The sequence below is a fragment of the Martes martes genome (assembly GCF_963455335.1).
Source record: "Martes martes genome assembly, chromosome: 16".
In the NCBI taxonomy this organism is placed as follows: Eukaryota; Metazoa; Chordata; class Mammalia; order Carnivora; family Mustelidae; genus Martes; species Martes martes.
The window spans coordinates 38,666,646-38,685,451 of NC_137904.1; the positions used below are offsets into that span (position 1 = coordinate 38,666,646).

At 48.5% G+C, this 18,806-nt stretch overlaps 1 protein-coding gene across 1 annotated transcript in view; it reads left to right on the forward strand.

The window, feature by feature from the left end:
• The window catches only part of CA10 (carbonic anhydrase 10), a 495,353-nt gene extending 493,375 nt beyond the window's left edge, over window positions 1-1,978 (forward strand). The window contains exon 9 of the mRNA XM_080826757.1: window positions 1,146-1,978. Within this exon, the coding sequence (XP_080682883.1) occupies window positions 1,146-1,168 (23 nt within the window). The 3' untranslated portion in view covers window positions 1,169-1,978. The remainder of the gene's footprint in view (window positions 1-1,145) is intronic.
• The last annotated feature ends 16,828 nt before the right edge of the window (window positions 1,979-18,806 follow it).

The following is an 18,806-nucleotide window of genomic DNA, read 5'->3' on the forward strand; positions in this document are numbered from 1 at the left end:
GTATCTCTTGATCATTCTGGTAAAATCTCAACATAGAAAGGAAGATGGAGGTAGAACGGAGTCATGGAGATGTCTTCAACAAGGAATCCACACACCTGAGCTCCTGGCCTGGTTCTGTCATTACCAAGCCATGTAAACCCAGCCAAGTCATTTCCCCCCATCCCGGACCTGGTTTCTTTCATGATAGTCTCTATACCGTCTACTTCATGACTCGCAAGGAGCAAACGAGAGCCTGGATGGGGAAGCCCTTTGTAACAATAACGTGCCACCCAAATATGGGGGCTATGACGTTACCAGGCAGCTGCCCCTTGGTCCCCCACTTTATCTCTCCTGCTTCTCCTGCATCTCCTTCTTTCTTTTTTCTCTGTCAGACACACCCAAAGTGTCAAAACTATAATTGTCTGTTCCCTTCCACCAGAACTACCAGAAAAAGCTGCCATTCATTGAGCCATCCCTTTTTTCAACATGTAGTTATGATGAGCCTAGCCAGGCACTTAGCTAAGTGATGGGAATATAGAGGGGATGACGACAGAGAGGGCCCCCTCCACACAGAGCTCACAGTCTAGAGCAGGGGTCATAAAATTTTTTTATAAGGAGCAATTGGTAAATACTTTGGGCTTTTGAGTCATATAGTCTCTGCTATATTCTTATGTTGTAGAGTGAAAGCAGCCAGAGACAATATGTAAATGATTGGGTGTGGCCAATCCCCAAAAGCAGATCACAGACTGTATTTGGTCTGTGGGCTGTCATCTGTCCCCTTGTCTAGAGCACTGCCATCCACTGGAACTTTCTGCCAACTCTGGAAATGTTCTGTATCTACATTGTTCAGTATATGGTCGCTACCAGCCACATGTGGCTATCAGACATTTGAAGGGTGGCTAGCAAGCAACGCAACTAAATTTTTAGTTTTCATTTTAATTAGTTTGAATTTATGGTAGCCACCTGTGACCAGTAACAACCCTATGGGACGGGTTGGGCCTAGAGGTTTATGAGGAAGTTGAGTGGGTGGTTGGGACACATACGCAGAATTTACAGAACTGTCCCATCCCCTTTGGAGTAAGCCCCCTATACTCTGTGTGCATTAATTCAACTATGCCTCGTTTTGTGTTGTTTGTGTGTGTGTTTTCCTTTCTCTCTCCTTCTAGTAAATGAATGGCTCCTCAAGTAGGGAACGAGACCAAGAAGAATCTCAAGAAGAAATGCTACAACTTTGAATTGATGTAACCTAGAATGCCCCCCTCTTTCTTCTCTCTCCCTCTCTCCCTCAAGCCTCATTCACTCTTTGGATTGGCCCTTTCTTCATGAAAAGTATCTGCAAAACCATGGCAGAGGAACACATCTCTTCCACACACTCACGGACACACACACACACACACACACAGGCACACATGCAAACATATCTACACACAGACATACTCACATGGCCTCCAGGATGGGAAGTCAAGTTTCAGAAAATACAGGCTCGTTCAAAAGAGGTCTTAGAAGAAAACAACCAGTTAACCTGATTACAATTTTGATACTGTTTTCCTGAACTAATAAATCTACCCAATGAGACTTTTCAGCCTTTGTACATACAAAATTCTTCCAAAAGAGAGAGAGGAGAAAACACGGTTCCGACAGCATCAAGCGGACTTTGTTCTTGGCATCAAGTTATCTCGGGTGGTGTCCTAGGATCCTCTGGTGACAGGTGAACCAGGATAAAGTTGGCCAAGGACACTTATTTCTAGATTATGATTCTTCTGTTTACTCCCCAAAAAAAATTAAAAAGAAAAGGACAGACCTTGAAGAGATACACATTGTATATATATCACTGCAGACTATAAAGAAATGGAATTATTTCCCCTCTTCGTCACATATCTGTAGTAGGATTTGCCAAGATCAGAATCGATCCATTCACTGTTTCTTGTTTTCCAAAGGTCATACATTGTGTTTGGTTATTGTTAACAGCTCAATAAATGTGTTTAACAAGTTAATTTCATTTTTCCGCCTTTGGTCTGTTCTCCTTCCTTACAGGCGAAGCCCTGATTCCATTACAACTGCATTCTTTGATTTCACTTGTTCCTTCATCTATATGTTCTGTTCATTTGCAGCCAGTTTTGACTGAGTTTGTGGCAATCAGGAATGCATTTGCTAAGCAAGTATAACTTTTAATTCCACTCCATGGCTCGATCATTCATACAAGGTGAGCTTCCGCCTGAGACAGCAGGCGACAGATTTCTTGCGTTTCAAAACTGCCATCCCCCTCCCACCCCTGTGATGCTCCCTTGAAGGAATGCACTTTGCCTTGTAAATTTCTGGGAAGGGGGTGTCTTTTCTCTCCAGGTGCAGCCGGATCTCACAAAATACAAACGAATGCCTTTCTTTCCTTGTTTATAATGGTCACTCACTGTGTTTGGTTACTGTCAAGAAATCAATAAATGTGTTTAACAAGTTAGCCCATACCTGTGTCTGAGTTTTTTGAGGAGGAGGAGGCTCCCTGCCGAAGCCTCTGAATCCTGCTGCGTCCACGAGCCACGGCGCTGTGGCCGCTAGAGCTGCAGAGCCACGGGAACTGCCCGGCTGGCCATTCCCAGAACCAGGTAATTAATACCCTGGTGAGAAAACACAGAGGCTCAGCTGCTGGAAGGGAAGATTTCGATGTTCATTCGGTGGCCAAATTAAAAATAAACTTCCATCTCTCCTTTCTGTCACGGTCCCCAGAAAGAGGGAAGCGTGCAGGCAGGCAGGGTCTACGTGAACGGGAAACTTCAGACAAGTGACACATTAGTCATATTGATGATGGGGAAAAAAAAAAAAAAGATCAAATAGCCAAATGTTTCATATTTGAAATAATACACTTAATTGAAGTGTTTTCACTTTTTGCACCAACATGAGTTAGATGATGGCCTTCGCCGTGACGCTCTAGGAGCCAATTTCTGAGCAACTGTATTTTTGCAGAACACCACATCAGTCTGCAAAAGTTCAGGGTGGACAGGGGGCCGTCTTCCTTTGTGTGGCTTGCTGCTTTCTCTCCGAGACAGAATCTTCCTGAGCCTGCAGGTCAGGCAGCGGTGTAGTCCAGTGGCTGAAGAATATTGGGAAATCGACCAAACCTATCTTTAAACCTTCACTCTGCCACTTGCCTGCTGCTTGCTGTGTCATCCTAGGCAAGTGGCTTTACTTCTCTGATCTGGGCACAGGGAGGCTAATCACTGCCCCCATGAGCTGTGAGGCTTAAATGCAACACAGCTACTTAGAGCAGTCAGCCCAATGCCAGTGACTGTTCTGTATGTGGTGCCTATAGGCCACGTGTGCGGCCCACGTGGGCAGGGTTTTTGTTGACCACATCCTACCCCCCTCTCCAGGAACGGTGTTGCACCAGTCATAACAAGCAATATCAAAGGAGAGTATTGGATACCCAGTTGTCCGGGCATAGGTAAATGCCTGCGCATATCAGGGCACAGGGAAAGGAACCCCAGTGAGGAAGGCAGGCAGGGGCCGGGTGTCTAGGCTCTGTTCTGTTACTAGCACCCTCTATGAGGCAAAATAACTCCCCTGGAAGGGTGGGGGGGTGATGCCCTTATCTAGGAGTAACTTGGCCACGACCACCTCCCATGGCCTCTCTACAGTCATTCCCTAACTCTCTCTCTCATTCAGGTCTCAGTCCAGGGAGAACAGAAGAAAACCCAGGCTGACACCCCTGGGAGTCCCTGGGCACGGCCAGAATTTCACTCTGGCCAAACAGAACTGGAAACGGAGTGAGCTAGCCAGTCTCTCACCTCCTGGGCCGATCCTGAACATGTCTTCTCCCCATTCCCTGCGTGGCCCAAACTATAAAATGGAAATTGGGGCACTTTGCCCTCAAACCATGTGGAAGTGATAAAGAGTTACCAGATTTATACCACTCTAAAAAAACAAAACAGAAATTTTATACGTATCAAAAAGTCCCTGAGAGTTGACCCGGTAAAGCCATTAAGGAAGGAAAATCCATTCCTCCGTGTAACATTCAGGAAGGGGATGAACACAGTGCCGACTTGGCCTGCAAAGTAGCAGGCTGACATGGGCATCCTGTCCGCCTACAACGAGCAGGGACGTGCATGCCGTGCCTCAGTTCCCTCCTCAGCAAAACGGGAGGGGAAGTAAATATACACAGAAGAGAACGCCGGGCAAATGGCACGAGAAAAAGGGAAGATATGGCGTGGCAATCCCCCACGCCCCTCTCGGGGACACACGGCGTGGTTTCCAACACCATTTAGAGCTGGTTCTCATGTCTCTTGGTAGCTGTTTGGTTTCCATGGTGACGCCAGGAGGACCACCACTCACCACACTAGATGGGCCACAATGTGAGTGACGTGGAGTTTGGGCAGGAGGGCAGGCCTCCATCCAGCTGGTGCCCGCCCAGCTTCGGCTGAAGGGCCCAGCGGACAATCATTGAACGGCATGGGCCTACGCCCCCAGCGTGAGCCCCTACCCTGCTGGACCCCCCCCCCCACCGCAAAGCACAGGCCAAACCCTGAGAGTAACAGTTTTCCTCTTCCATAAAACCCAAAAGTGGGACCCACAGGGACAGAGGTTCACATGGACATCACTCACCAGCTGACACGAGGGAACCTACAGAAACACACCGATAATGGGTTGCAAGGGTTCTGTGGGCCAAGCCCCGGGTTCAGGAACTTGCAAATATCATCTCGCTTCACACACAGAGACCCACAAGTTAATCACCGTGGCTGCCTCATGTTATAAAAGCAGGAACTGTCCTTCTGAAGACTGGGGGACATGCTCAGGGTCGCACAGCTCCTAACGGCAAAGCCAGACCCAGCTCTCTTACGCCAGTGGCTCTGAAGAGTGTGGCTCTGTCAGCATCACTGGGAAACTGGAGAGAAACGCACATTCTTAGCACTCCGGGGTGGGGCCCGGCCGTGTGTTTTTACAGGAGTCCTCCCGGTGATTCTGGTGCTGGCTCAAGTGTGCTCGTTCCTACTCCCCTCTACTCTAGAGGCTCCCAAACTTTGCTACACATTAGACTCCCCTGGGATGTTTTAAAAACCCCAGAGTCCAGGCTGTGCTGCGTACCGCTGAAGTCAGAATGTCAGGGTCACAGCCAACTGTCTGTGTTTTGAAAAAATCCCCGGAGGATTCCAATGTGCAGCGACATTGGGAACCACATCCCTGTCTGAAGGGCCTGCTCGGGGAAGGGCTCACCTTGCCAGGTGGCTCCAGGGGAGCCCAGAGGTCAGCCTTACCTAATGGTCTTCCGTTGTCAAAATCACGTCCCAATCTCTATGCATAGTCACTGTTTTGGATGGTCTGAGAATGTCTCCTGGCCCCCTCCTTCTGCCCCAGGTCTTAGTTAACAGGTCTAATGTTTGGATAACAAATCTCCCTGTTTTTAATAAAAGAAGTATCAGCACTTAAAATAAGGGCTTTATGGACATTGGGGAGGGTATGTGCCATGGTGACTGCTGTGAAGTGTGTAAACCTGATGATTCACAGACCTGTACCCCTGGGCTAATAATACATTATATGTTTATTTAAAAAATTTAAAAATTAAAAATAAAATAAGGGCTTGACACCAACCCTCCAGAACCTACCCCAGGTCACCAGTCCTGATGACTCAAGATTGTAGGTAATATTTTCAAGACTTCAGACCACAGTGAACAAATGAAAGCAAGTGGTGAGTCAGGAGACCAGATGTTCAGTGAGATAAGCTGGATGCATAATGAAGTCATAGGCAAATTACAGCGCTGTTGGTTCTGACATCATGGTGTCTTTCCCACACAGTGCTCCCTCCCTGCAACCCGGCAGGCCCGTGATAAGCCCCAGTCCTGGCCATAATCATCTCAACCCACACTTACACTCACATCCATCCAGTCCTCCTGCCTCCAGTCTGCAGACAAGCGAACCACCCCAGGCCAAGATGCACCAAAGCAAATATCCAGACTGCTTTCAGATCGGGGGCATACAAGTCCACCCTGGATAAAGGTTGTGGGAAGTTTAGGATAAATGGGGTGTGGTAGGGGGAGCAGATCATCTAAGATACTTTCCAGGAGATGCACCAAAACACAAAGCTAAGCAGATAATCCAATGGGGTAGCACTCTAAAATCAATTTGATAAAGAAACAGATTCCAGGAGCGATGCAAAAGGACAGGACCTGTATGCCATACCGGGACCCCAGGTTAGAAAGCAGAATCCTCATAGAAAGCATCTGCTCCTCATAAAGAGTCTGCCATGGGACAGGGTGAGGAGGAAGACATTGAGCATGGTGTTGCATTCCGAGCCCGCTTTAGGATCAATGAACCAAAAGCTCCAACTGGAGCCTATCTCCAAGATGCAACTTCCCAACAGTTCCACTTGCTTTCAGGTTAAAGGTTCAAATTCCTTAGCAAAGCAGGCAAAGCCTTCCCTTAATGGATTCTCAACAGATGCCTGCAAATTCTTTCCTCAGCCTCCCAGCCTTCATCCGGGTCATCCCTCGGCTTGGAACACTCTTTCTGGTTCTTCCTCACCTGCTGAAATGCACATCTTTCAAGAAACCCAGCTCAAATGCCACCCCACCCCGGCATCCCCCCGTCTCCCCAAGGAAAACTGTTTTTTCCTTGCCCACATCGCTTACTGATTTTTTTTTAATATGTAATTTATTTATTTCTTTGAAAGAGAGAGAGCGCGCATGCCCAAGCAGGGGGAGGGGAGAGGAAGAGGGAGAGAATCTCAAACAGATGCCTCGCCAAGCATGAACCCCGAAGCAGGGCTCGATCTCACAACCCTGAGATCATGACCTGAGCCCACACCAACAGTCAGCTGCTTAACTAACTGAGCCACCCAGGCACCCCCACACAGCCTATTGATTTTATCTCTGATTAACCTTTACTACATTCAGGTCTGTATTAGGAATATAGATGCAGAAATCGATGTGTGTTACAGAGATAGAGCTCCATGTGGTCCCTTCTTTTCCTGTCTGCCAACACCAGGCAGACACTCTCTAACATTACCCATTCATGCATCTTTCCATCTCTCCCTCTTATGCACAGAAAGAAAAAAAAATTTCTAAATCCTATCATAATTCTTTGCAAATAGAAGGTCCTCGAACAAGGTGATTGGTTGATATGTAGAATTTTCCTATGAGAGGCAGGATAATATGTGAATCTTTTCAATTCACGGTGGTTGAGTTCCTCCTCTGTGCCAGGAACACACTAGGCGTGGTCCCAGGTTCTTTCACGTATACTTTACATATATTCTTTTTCTTTTATTTGGTGCCATAGAGGTTCTGCCATGTAGTTCATGGCTTTGTTCCATAGATAGACGAGTTAATCAGAGACGTAAAGTTAGCCTAGATCACACTGTTGTTGAGCAGCGCTAGCAAAGGCTGATCCCAGACAAGCATCAAGTGAACCTGCTCTCGGCTGGTCTAGAATGGAAGGGGTCTTCCCATGGAGACCACCGTCATTTTTCTTCATACGGCACCCATGGCATAGAGACCAGCCAATGGCTCCCATCCCCCGGTTAAAGCAGAGTCTCTGATTACAAGGCCAGGCCATTGAGAACCATTCTCGACATCGGCTGCCCATCAGAGACACCTGGGGGGGAACTTATAAAGGTGCCAAGTCTGGGTGGTTCTAAAAGTGCCTATGTCAGCCGAGACACAGACCTGCCACGCTATACCAAGGCATTTGCCAAACAGTCCCGAATAGAGGTTCTAGGCTGCCTGCCCCTGGAAGAGATACTCCAAAAGAATGAATGCATGGAGAGTGGGTGAAAGAAAAGCAGGACCCCTATGGATGCTTGCGATGCCGGGTTCTGACATCACTCCCGTGAGCTGTACTCATAGGATCTTGGAGTTGACAAGGATACTCAATCCTCACACCCCGTCAGCCTCCGGACCTCAGGGCTCACACGCAGTGGGAATTCGAAGGATAACGAATGCTTAACTTCAGGCAAGAGTTAAGAGGATGAAACTAAAGCCATGCTGTCACCACTCCCCAGGGGTCCACTGAGCTCCCGACACCCCAGCGAGCGAGTGGCGGCAGGCCCCCGTCACCAGAGAATGAGATGTCTGCCTCCCCGACGGAAGGTGCCTCATGAGTGAAATGGAAATAATCATTTCTTTTCTCATCTCCTACAAGTTGTGAAAACAAAACCAGAGAAGGGGTGAGAAAAAGCTTGGGAAACGTGTCAACCAAGTGTCAGGCAATGCTAATCGAGGGATGCAAATGTTTCTGTTGCTGTGAAGAGAGGCGCGCTGCTGGAAAACATGTGCAGCCAGGGGCCCGGATGGCCGCTGATGCAACAGCCACTGAGAGCCAGGCACGGGTCCAGTCCTCAGAAACACCTAGGACAGAAGCAGAGAGGAGGTCCTCGAGTATTTTGGGATACGCCGCCCAGATGCCAACATAGCTCAGAAATGAACACTTGAGCTGCTTCTGAAGAAGCACTTTGAAGAATCGGGAATGGGGGCTTAGAAAGGAAAGACCGCCTGGGGAACTGAAGGAGGAAGAAGTTGATTTCAATAGAGGCTTCTGGGAGAGAAGGCTCTCTGAGGAGGGGATGTCTGAGCTGACAATTCTCCAAGTGTGTCTGGTCAAACAGAGAAGGAGCAGCATTCCAGAAAGGCAGGAGCTTGAAGGAATAGGTTGGATGTGTTCCAAAGCTGAGAAATGGGCTGGAGTGGGACAGAGTCCCCCAAGGTCACTTGTAGGTGTCAGTCAAATCTTACCTGCGAGAGTTTTGCTGGGTTCCTTCAGAGCCAAGGACTGACACAACACTTGCTGAGTCACTTCATTGGCTGGACACTGAGGTCTTAGCACCAACTACACAGGAGAATAACTATGGTTCCTGCCCTCAAAAGCTTGAAATCTAATTGTGAGAGACAGCAAATGAATGTGGAACTCTTATCATCTCCGTGACTTTGGAATATTTTACACTCAGAAGATAATCATTCTTGAAAGTGTCAGATAGGCAAGGTGGCCAAGTGAGGTTGTATAGTCTGTACACTGCACAAAAGTGCTCAGCTGAAAGGGTGACAGGGGACGTCTTTTTGCAATTCAGAGCTTACAGGGAATGAATGCCTTCTTGTAATTCACACAAAGGCAAGGCTTGCGATAGCTGAAGCCCCGAAAGACAGCAACTTTAAGAGTGATAGGAGATTCCAAAATGAAGAACAACATCTTGATTGAAAAGCTCAGTGGGGAACTTTAGTGAAGGAAGAGGGATTTGAATTAGACCTGCCAGGTGGCAGGGTTGGCATAGGTGGGAGGTATGGTATTCTAGATAAGCAGAACAGCTGGGACTAAGATCTGGGGCTAGAACAAGCCTGGCAGGTGCTCCCAGCATGATGAAACGTTACTGGCTTAGTACAGACCAGATGAAAATGGACCAAGGAAAAATCAGCTGGGTTTGGTATCAGGAAGCCAGGGTGGTTGGCAGTGTGCAAACCTGAAGGAGCAGGTGCTCCTGGGCCTGGCTAGAGTGTTTAAATCTGAGCTCTGCAGTTCACTCGCTGGTGACCCTGACATTTACCTTGTGCCTCGGAGTTTAGTATTTCTCATCCAAAAAAAAAAAAAGAGAGAGAGAGAACACTGCTTTTGAAATAAAATGGGAAGAGAGCTACCTACTTCATTGGTTGTAGAGAAACAGTCTTAATGTAAGAAGCAGTAAGAAGCCTTTCCTTGAGCAGGAATATGACTAGAAGGGGGAAAAGTTATGAGTCACCTGGCAGCTCTGAGGAAGGGCACCTCCTCTAGAGAGAAGACAGTCATATGGGATCTGGAATACAACAGAGCCATAGAACTGGGGGACTTCAGCAGGAAGGAAGAAGGCGACTTCAGATTCCTATGGGTCAGGCAGGAATATGCTGAAAGGCTCGCTCGTCTGAAGCTTTTCCCTGCTTCAGAGTCCTAGACTTCCTGGGTCCTGAGACTCCCCATGTTAAAGGGAGAGACCAGTAACTCAGCCACCTTGTCCAGGAAGAAACTTCAGCCACTGGGGCTCCAGGAAATGTTGGGAGACCCTAAACAAGTGGGGATCAAAGACGAGACGCCAGGTAGGAAACAGTGGAGGGAGAGACCGGTAGTGATACCTAGAGAGACCAATGATGAGCACAGACTATGGGCTCTGTGGGCATTGGTCCAGTGCAATGTTGCAAAACTGCCGTAAAGGAGGAACTGTGGTTACAACTCCATTTTACAGAAGGGAAACCAGAGGTGCGGAGAAGCCAAGATCCTCACTCAACCAGTAAGTAGCCGAGGAGAGAGCCTGGCCCCGGAGGAGACCTCGCACCTCACCTGTCTGTCATGGTGCCTCGCAGAAAATGTCAGAAAAGCACAGCAGAGCTGAATTAGAATAGGTAACCAGTATATACCCCCAAAGAACTGAGAACAGAGACCCAAACAAGTATACGCACACACATGCTCACAGCAGCACTATTCACAATAGCCAACAGGCGTATACAGCCCAATTCCCCAGCAGTGGATGAATGGATAAACAACAGGTGGTATAACCATACAATGAAAGAATGGAACATTATTCCTTTGTAAAAAGTAATGAAGTACTGATCCATCCCACAATGTGGACGAAACTTGAAAACATTATGCTAAGGGAAGGAAGCCAGACACAAAAGGCTATGTATTTCATTTATATGAAATACCCAGATTAAGTAAATCCATAGAGACAAAACGCAGATTGGTGGCTACCAGGGACTTGGGGGAGGGGGCAGAGGAAATAGGGAGTAACAGCTCAACAGGTACAGGACTTTCTTTAGGGGTGATCAAAGGTTTTGAACGAGATAGAGGAGTGGTTGTGCAATATTGTGAATGTGCCAAATGCCACTGAATTGTTCTCTTTAAAATGGTTCAGTGGTGCACCTGGATGGCTCAGTGGTTTAAGCGTCTGCCTTTGGTTCAGGTCATGATCCTGGGGTCCTGGGTTGGAGCCTCACATCGGGCTCCCTGCTCAGCGGGGAGTCAGCTTCTCCCTCTCCCTCTGTGAGCTCTCTCGTTTTCACTCTCCCTCTCACAAATAAATAAATAAAATCTTTAAGAAAAATAAAATGGTTCACTTTAAGTTATATCGATTTCACTTCAAATTCAGAGGAAGGTGTGGGGGTAGAAAGGAGAAGGAGGAAGAGGAGGAGAAACCAATGCCCAAAGCTCAGGACAAACAAAGCTAGGGATGGAGACGCCTGCTTGATGGAGGAGGGAATTATAGAGAGGCGTAGAATTAATAGTCAGCCTCTGATCTGTGCACCAGGTTTATTTAAGCCCAACACTGTGGCACCACTTGGTTGATGGGAAAACACAGTGGAGAGCAATGTCTGATCATCACTGAACACCTCCTCTGTGCCAGACATTGTGCTAAGCCCTCTCCTGGCATTATTTTAGTCAATCCTCCAACGGTCTTCTGTAGTATAAACACATGCTGGCCCCAAGCACAGTGAGCCAAACAGAGCCTCAAAATGTGTAAGTAAGTTGCTCAACAGCCTATTCTGAGGAAGTGGCAAAGCCAGAATTCAAACCTAGTTCTCTCTGTTCCACACTTCACCCTAGGATCTCCCTCCCTCTGTCCCTGGAGGTTCAGAATCCCTCCCCCCCTGCCAGGGATCCTCTGGGACTGAGGAGATTGCTACTATAGACAGCCAGCGACAATCCCCCGCCCAAGCCCCAGCGTGTTACCATCCTCCGGGCAAAGAGCACTGAGCTCATTCTCCCTGCAGCGCTGTGTCCCAGAGCCCCCCAGCCTGAGTTTGAACTAGCAGTGGGCAGCTCGGCCACACCATTTCCAATTTTCTTTCCCGAACCAGAGATAGACAGGAGAAATCATGGGCACTCAGGGCAACTGTTTTGTTTTTCTAGTGAATTAAAACAACTGTCAAACCGCTGACGCCATCTTCCACACTGTTGCTGCAGAATTATTCAGGGAAAAGTTTGCGTGATTAAAGACCCAAACCAATTATAGTGAGAAGCCCAGCAACAAAGAGAACCCAGACTCCTTCCTGCAGTGTCCAAAAGTGTGGAAATAACTAAGGATCTGTCAAAAGCCCCAGCTGAAGCCGAGGATGAAAAATTGATAATAAATCTTTTCAAAAGGAGACTGGGCACTGACAAGGAGAAAGCGTTAGAAACGGCCCCATTCCAGGAACCCAGACGGCTTAACCCTCACTGGAGTGGCTTCCCAGAAAAGCCAGAGTTGGGGAGAATTGGTGACACTCAGGGAAGCTTAGGAGGATAGTAGAATTTGATGAAAAGCAGGAGAAATCTGGTGACCCTGAGCACCTTAAGAAATAACTAGTACTCCCCCCCCACCCCCATACCCCACACTTCTGCCCATGTTGACAGTGAAGAAAAACATGTACCTCGTTGGACTCTCCTTGGGCACCATCAATAAAATTGGTAACTCTGGGGAAAAATATAATTAAGGTCAACGGTTGCTATTGATAGTTCTTAGACTGAGGACGAAAAATATTAGCAATCGCAATGTGAAGGTATAACTTCATTTGGGTGGAGAGATTTGTCAGAACTGGGAACCTTTATGTACCAGCTCCCCCACCCATCAGAGATTCAGACCCAAGCCCCCACCCCAAGCATGGTTCTCCTCATGTTGAAATGTGGCTACATCATAGATTATTTATAAAATTGAGCCCAAATGATTCTACAAGTTTTGATTAGGGACTGACCACTCAATCCCTAGTTAGGGATTGACCACCTTCAATCATCAGTAGAGAAAAAGACCAAGGGCATCGAGCACAAGTTCAAATCCCAGTGCTTCCTCTTACCAGACAGATTCCCCCGGATGTGGCAGTTGACCTCGATGAACTTCGCAGCATTCTCATTTGAGACAGGAGGCCATCACCTTCTATTCTCTTCGAGTGTTTTCCCTGAGAACACATGTGATCTGCTAATGCTTGGTGAAGCCCTATGAATTCTCACAGCTCATTGGCTCTGCGTCCCCTCTGCAAGAGCAGATAATGCCTTTCTTCACTGTCTTGGTCTTCTTCAGACGCCATTTTGAAAGTCTTCTGTTGTTCCCCCTGAGGGTCATCTCTCTCCCTCCAGATTATTAGTAACTTGACAGCTTCCCAGCTGTGAGATGATAGGAGTTATTTAATCTCTTTGAGCCACAGTGTCTTCTCATGCAAAACAGGAATCATGAATACTAAATAATATCTAACTCTCATGATATTGAAAGGATTAAATGAATTAACATGTGTGAAAATGCCTAGCATATTTTTTTAAAAAGCCTATAAAAAATGTCACTTTCATCTTCCCCTAAAACTGGAACCCCAAAATAGAGGTGCTATCTCTCCACACACACAGTAGATATCCCACTCCCTCACCACCCCACAAATATTTCCATTTCAGGGCTTATTAATGAAACTGCTTAAAAACATAAAGTTGAACAAAAATCAAAATGGCTGCACTAATGCTTTCTGGAGGCTAGATTTTAAACAAAGTCATCTTCTTCCTCTCTTCTGCAAAACTGCCCCCTCCCTTCTCAATCTTTTGTTTCAGGAACCTGCTACCACCCTCAAGACATGAAAAATGAGGCTGGTTGTAGGTATACAATTTCTATCAAAACCGGCTAGATCCTGTATTTCTCTGTAAAACCCCCCAGCCCCTTCCTTGAGGGCGGGCTTGCAGTATTTTTTTTTTAAGATTTTATTTATTTATTTGACAGAGAGGATCACATGTAGGCAGAGAGGCAGGCAGAGAGAGAGGAGGAAGCAGGCTTCCTGCTGAGCAGAGAGCCTGATGCGGGGCTCGATTCCAGGACCCTGATATCATGATCTGAGCCAAAGGCAGAGGCTTAACCCACTGAGCCACCCAGGCGCCCCTAACTTGCAGTATTTTTAAAGGCCTTCTCCTGCTGAGCCTCCTTTGCCCTGTAAAGTAATAAACTAGGCTCCTTCTTTATACCCAAACTCTTTGAGTTACATATTTTGGCTCCAGAGCACAAAGGTCAGTTGTCAACAACATTAACATTCCTTTGGGGCAACATCAATAGGTATGATGAGAGGAAATCTAACCAAAGACTAGGAGGAGGACGGTATATTAGTGAGGTTAATGAAAGCTAATTGCTGTAACAATCAACCCCCAAATCTCGGGGCTTAATATAATAAAGATTTATGTCTCTCTTGCATCACAGTTCAACGCCAAGATTAATCTCCTTGGTGGCTCCCCTCTAAACAGTGAGTGACTCAGGAATCCAGGTTCTTCTAATTCAGGCCAGTCCAGGAAGTAGCATACATCATTCTCCCCACATCCTATTGGCCAGAACCTAGTCACATGGCCCTACTCAAGCTACAAGGGAAACTGGGAAATGTAGTCTCCCTGTGTGACCGGAGGACCACGGAAACAATTTGATAAGCATGTGACATTCCCCCTGACACAATGCAGGGTTGCAGGGAGGAGGGCTAGCCCACTCCACCCACTGCCTTAAGAAACACAGCAGCTGTGACACAGCCCGGCTCTTGAGCAGTTTTGCCTACTTTTGGTCGGACGGGGCCTACCCTGAGAGAGGGCTGGGCCTCCCAGGTAGGCGGTGAGAATTTCACTCAGTGCCAGGTGGCCTAGCCTTCTCCTTGAGCAAGCCCTAGGAGAGGGAGACTCGACTCGCCTCACAAGGGGAGGGGCACCCGGGACAGCACGTGTCTCTGCAGACACAAGGACACTCACCACAGACACCCTATACAGAACGCATGTATTTAAAGCTACTCCAGCTCTGCTTTCTATTTCAACAACCCACCTTCTTTCTATCCTTATGCCCTTAGGAAAGGGAATGGCAAACCCAATTCAGGGATGTGAAAGATAGTGGGTAAGGAAAGATACTGCCCAACACAACAAAGGTCTCCCTCCTCACAGGGGCCCAAGAGTGCAAAGAGAAGGACAGGCCTTCAGATACTGTGTCCCACCCCCTCCCCAGACAAGTCCCAGGACAGAAGTCCCTCCCCTCCCCAGGGGCTACAGAATCTGCTTTTCAGACCCACTCCCCACCTGCCTTCACCCCGCTCTGCTCTGTGGGGGCCTGGCCCCATGGATCCATAAAGAGGCTCTGTGGCTCTATCACTTCCATCTGGGTCCTGCTGTGGGTCCCATCACAAGCAGGAGACTGGAGGAAGTGAGGAAGTCGGAGGAAGGATGTGTTCCCACAGCTCTCTCCTGGGTGTCAGGCTGAGCATCTGACATTTTGTCATCTTTGACATTTTGTCAAAGGCCGTCGCTCCAGTGACCAGCCTCTTCCCGGAGCTACAGGTCTCTGAGGGCAGCTGCTCCCTCCCTAGCCCCAAGTTTCCCTGGCCTATGACAGGTGTCCCCACCATGTTCTCCTAGCTAAGGCACTCACATTGTGTGTGCTGGTCCCATCTTGTCTGGGTCCCCGGTGACCTCCGCAAGGAGAGTAGCCACGTCCCATCAAAGCCCCAAAGGCTAAAGGAATTGGCTCTGGACCCAAAGGCTGAAAGACGCAATGTAGCATGGACACCCCCCCCCCATGTCCCACGGCAGCCTCAGGCCTTCGGGAGGCCATGGGAAGCTCTGGAAAGAACCCTGAGCTCTAGATCCGTTTGGGTCAACAATTTTTTCACAAATGGAGGCAGATTCCCCAGCCACTGTGAGCGTCATTTTCCTTATCTGTTAAATAGGGTGATACTCTCCCTGTCCTGAGGACTCAGTGAGCACTGTAGACGGAGCACAACACCTGCCACAGAGGAGCCTTTGATAGATATCAACTTCCTCCCTCCCTCCCTCTTCAATTCCTCACCGGTAAAATAAAAGAGGCATTGTTTTCTGCAGATTGGAAACAACCACGTTAATGAAGCGTTGGCGGGTTCAAGAAGCCCCACAGCGTGCCGCCGGGGGGGGGGGTGAGGGGGAGGGGGGTGTGGGGGACAGCCTGGTGCTGAGGAGCCCGACAAGGGACACAAGTGCCTTCTCCTGGCCTGCGACTCAGACAGGTTGGCGGGGAGCTGCACAGAGACCCAAGCCCCGCACGGCTCGCCAAGGGAGCTCAGTGCACGGAGCAATTATGAACTTGGGAAATGGAAAAACGCGTCATGAAGGAGCACGGTTCTGAAGTTCCGGGTTTCCTATCCAGCAGTTGGGACCGTTAATTGCCTATTCACACCGAGTACCTCCTTTCACACAGCAACCTGTCACCGTACAGCAGCCTGGGCCCAACGTCCAATTCTGCCCCGGGCAAAACACTCCTCAGAGTGCAAATGACATTTTCTTATGGTGTGTCCAAAAAAACAAAAAACAAAAAAAATGCAAAGAGAGAAGGAGAACAACAACACTGTACACTCTGGGCTTCGGACTACACTGGTCACAGAGCGGGTTTATTGAGGAATTCTCTAGGAGGCTTCCTTGTCACCCCTGGGCAGTGGGACCCCCTCATCTGACCCATGGGACTCACCACGCCCTGCTTGGACCCTTCGTGGTCCCCCAATGCCCTCAGAATAAAGGAGGAATTCAAGCCACTTGGTCTGGTCCATGAGGCCTTTGATTATCCGATCCCTCCTTCCTCCCCACCCCAGGACGCCAGACTCTCCCCTCCACCCTATGCTCTCGTGCTCTCGTCATGCGAGTTACTTATAAAACCTTAAGCAAATCACGGTATTTCAAGCCATGGTATATGTTTTCCTCTCTGCTTAGAACACCCTTCCCCAGCTTATCCACCTCTCACCCACTTACTAAAAAATAAATCTAACTGCCACTTCCTCCCAGAAGTCCCCCTGACTCTGTCAACTGAGCCAGCTGCCCTTCTGTCTCTGTGCATCTGCCTTACAGCCTCGTTTGCACTGCTCTGGAATTATTGGCTTGTCTGGATAAATAACTAGGTGAGCAACTCCATGGAGGCAGGTACCAGGTCTTATTTTTGATCTGAGCCCAGGTATAACGCCTGGCATGTAGCAGATGCCCCATCAGTGCAGAAGGAATGAAGGACTACAGTAACAACCGAGTAAATGCTAAGGAAAGCAAGTTAGAAATCAAACCATACACATTCATTCATACAACAAAACGGTCATGTAACCTCCGGGACTGAGTTGAGCATCGGGGGTCCTGGGCAAGCTGGAACGAGAGGGAAGGCACCCCTAGGCACTTGCTGGAAATCAAGCAGGTCCTTAGATGGAGAAGACAGCCCTAGCTAGTCCTCAGTGCAGTTTTGTGTCCCAGGTCCAACTGACACTCGCTCGCCCAGGGACCCACAGCTAGTGAGCAGGGAACCGGGATTCACACCCAGGCAGTTGGACTTCAGAGTAACATAGCCAACCTCAGGGCTCCTGGGTGGCTCAGTGGGTTAAGTGGCTGCCTTTGGCTCAGATCATGATCCCGGGGTCCTGGGATCGAGCCCCACATCAGGCTCCCTGCTGAGCAGCGAGCCTGCTTCTCCCTCTCCCTCTGCCCACTGCTCTGCCTTGTGTTCTCCCTCTATCTCTGTCAAATGAATAGATAAAATCTAAAAACCAAAAAACATACACCCAACCTCTACACGATAGCCTCCCAACTCAGTGATACCGCCATCACTTTGCCCCTCATGGCTCCCCAGGTCAGAAAGACTTGCCTCAGTTTCCCCTCCTTGCCTAGAACAAAGTGATGCTCCCTTACCTCAGTGCCCTGCCCCTGGTCTGCAAGGTCTGTGCTTCCTGTCACCCAAGAGGCAGACTGAGAGCCTCTGATGGAGGCCTTCTTTTTTTTTTTTTTAATTTTATTTATTTATTTGACAGGCAGAGATCACAAGCAGGCAGAGACCAGGCAAAGAGAGTGAGAGGTGGAAGCAGGCTCCCTGCCGAGCAGAGAGCCCAATGTGGGGCTCGATCCCAGGACCCTGGGATCATGACCCGAGCTGAAAGCAGAGGCTTTAACCCACTGAGCCACCCAGGTGCCCCTGATGGAGGCCTTGAGAAAGAACACCTAAGAGAGAACACCAAGGTGACGCATGGGGGGTAAGTGGACATGCTGAGGGCAGGGAAGGACCTGGGAGGGAAGGGACACACAAGCAGCCTAGAGTGCAGACCACCTGGAAACAGCAGGCCAGAGGCCAGCTGGCTGGGCATTTTAGAAAATAAAGCTCCCAGGGCACCTGGGTGGCTCAGTGGGTTAAAGCCTCTGCCTTTGGCTCAGGTCGTGATCCCAGGGTCCTGCTCAGCAGGGAGCCTGCTTCCTCCTCTCTCTCTCTCTCTCTCTCTCTCTGTCTGCCTCTCTGCTTACTTGTGATCTCTGTCAAAGAAATAAATAAAATCTTTTAAAAAAAAAAAAGTAAAGAAAATAAAGCTCCCAAACTACTTAGAACACTGTCCCCAAAGCTTCTCTGTATCTATCCATGTGGCATAAGTTTGGATAAGGAATCCACTCAAATTGTTTATTGTTTCTCAAAGAAAATGTCACCTACAAACTCTCAGTTTACGTCTCAGAAAAGCCTGAATTGAAATTACCAGCAAAATCCAGAGACTCCTCGACTCCTTGAACATTAGAGCTGGACACGTAGAAGTTCAGATGGGAGCCACAGTTACATCTACGCAAGGCCCTGGGTTGAGTACTGGACGTCGATTCACCTCATTCCCACAGCAACCGTTCCTATAAGAACATCATCGTGATTTCCACCACGGAACCACCTCAGGAGAGGAAGAATTCATTAACTTGCCTAAGGCCCCACAGCTGGTGTCCAAGCTGGGGTCAAACCCATGTGGGTCCAAGCCTCCTACTCAAGCCCTCTCACCTGCACAAGAGTCAGCCTGTCGCCTATTTTTGTAAATAAAGTTTTATTGGAACACAGTCATGTTCACCTGCCCTGTGCCTGCTATCCCGCCAGAAGGCTGAGTTGAACAGTTGCCACAGAGACC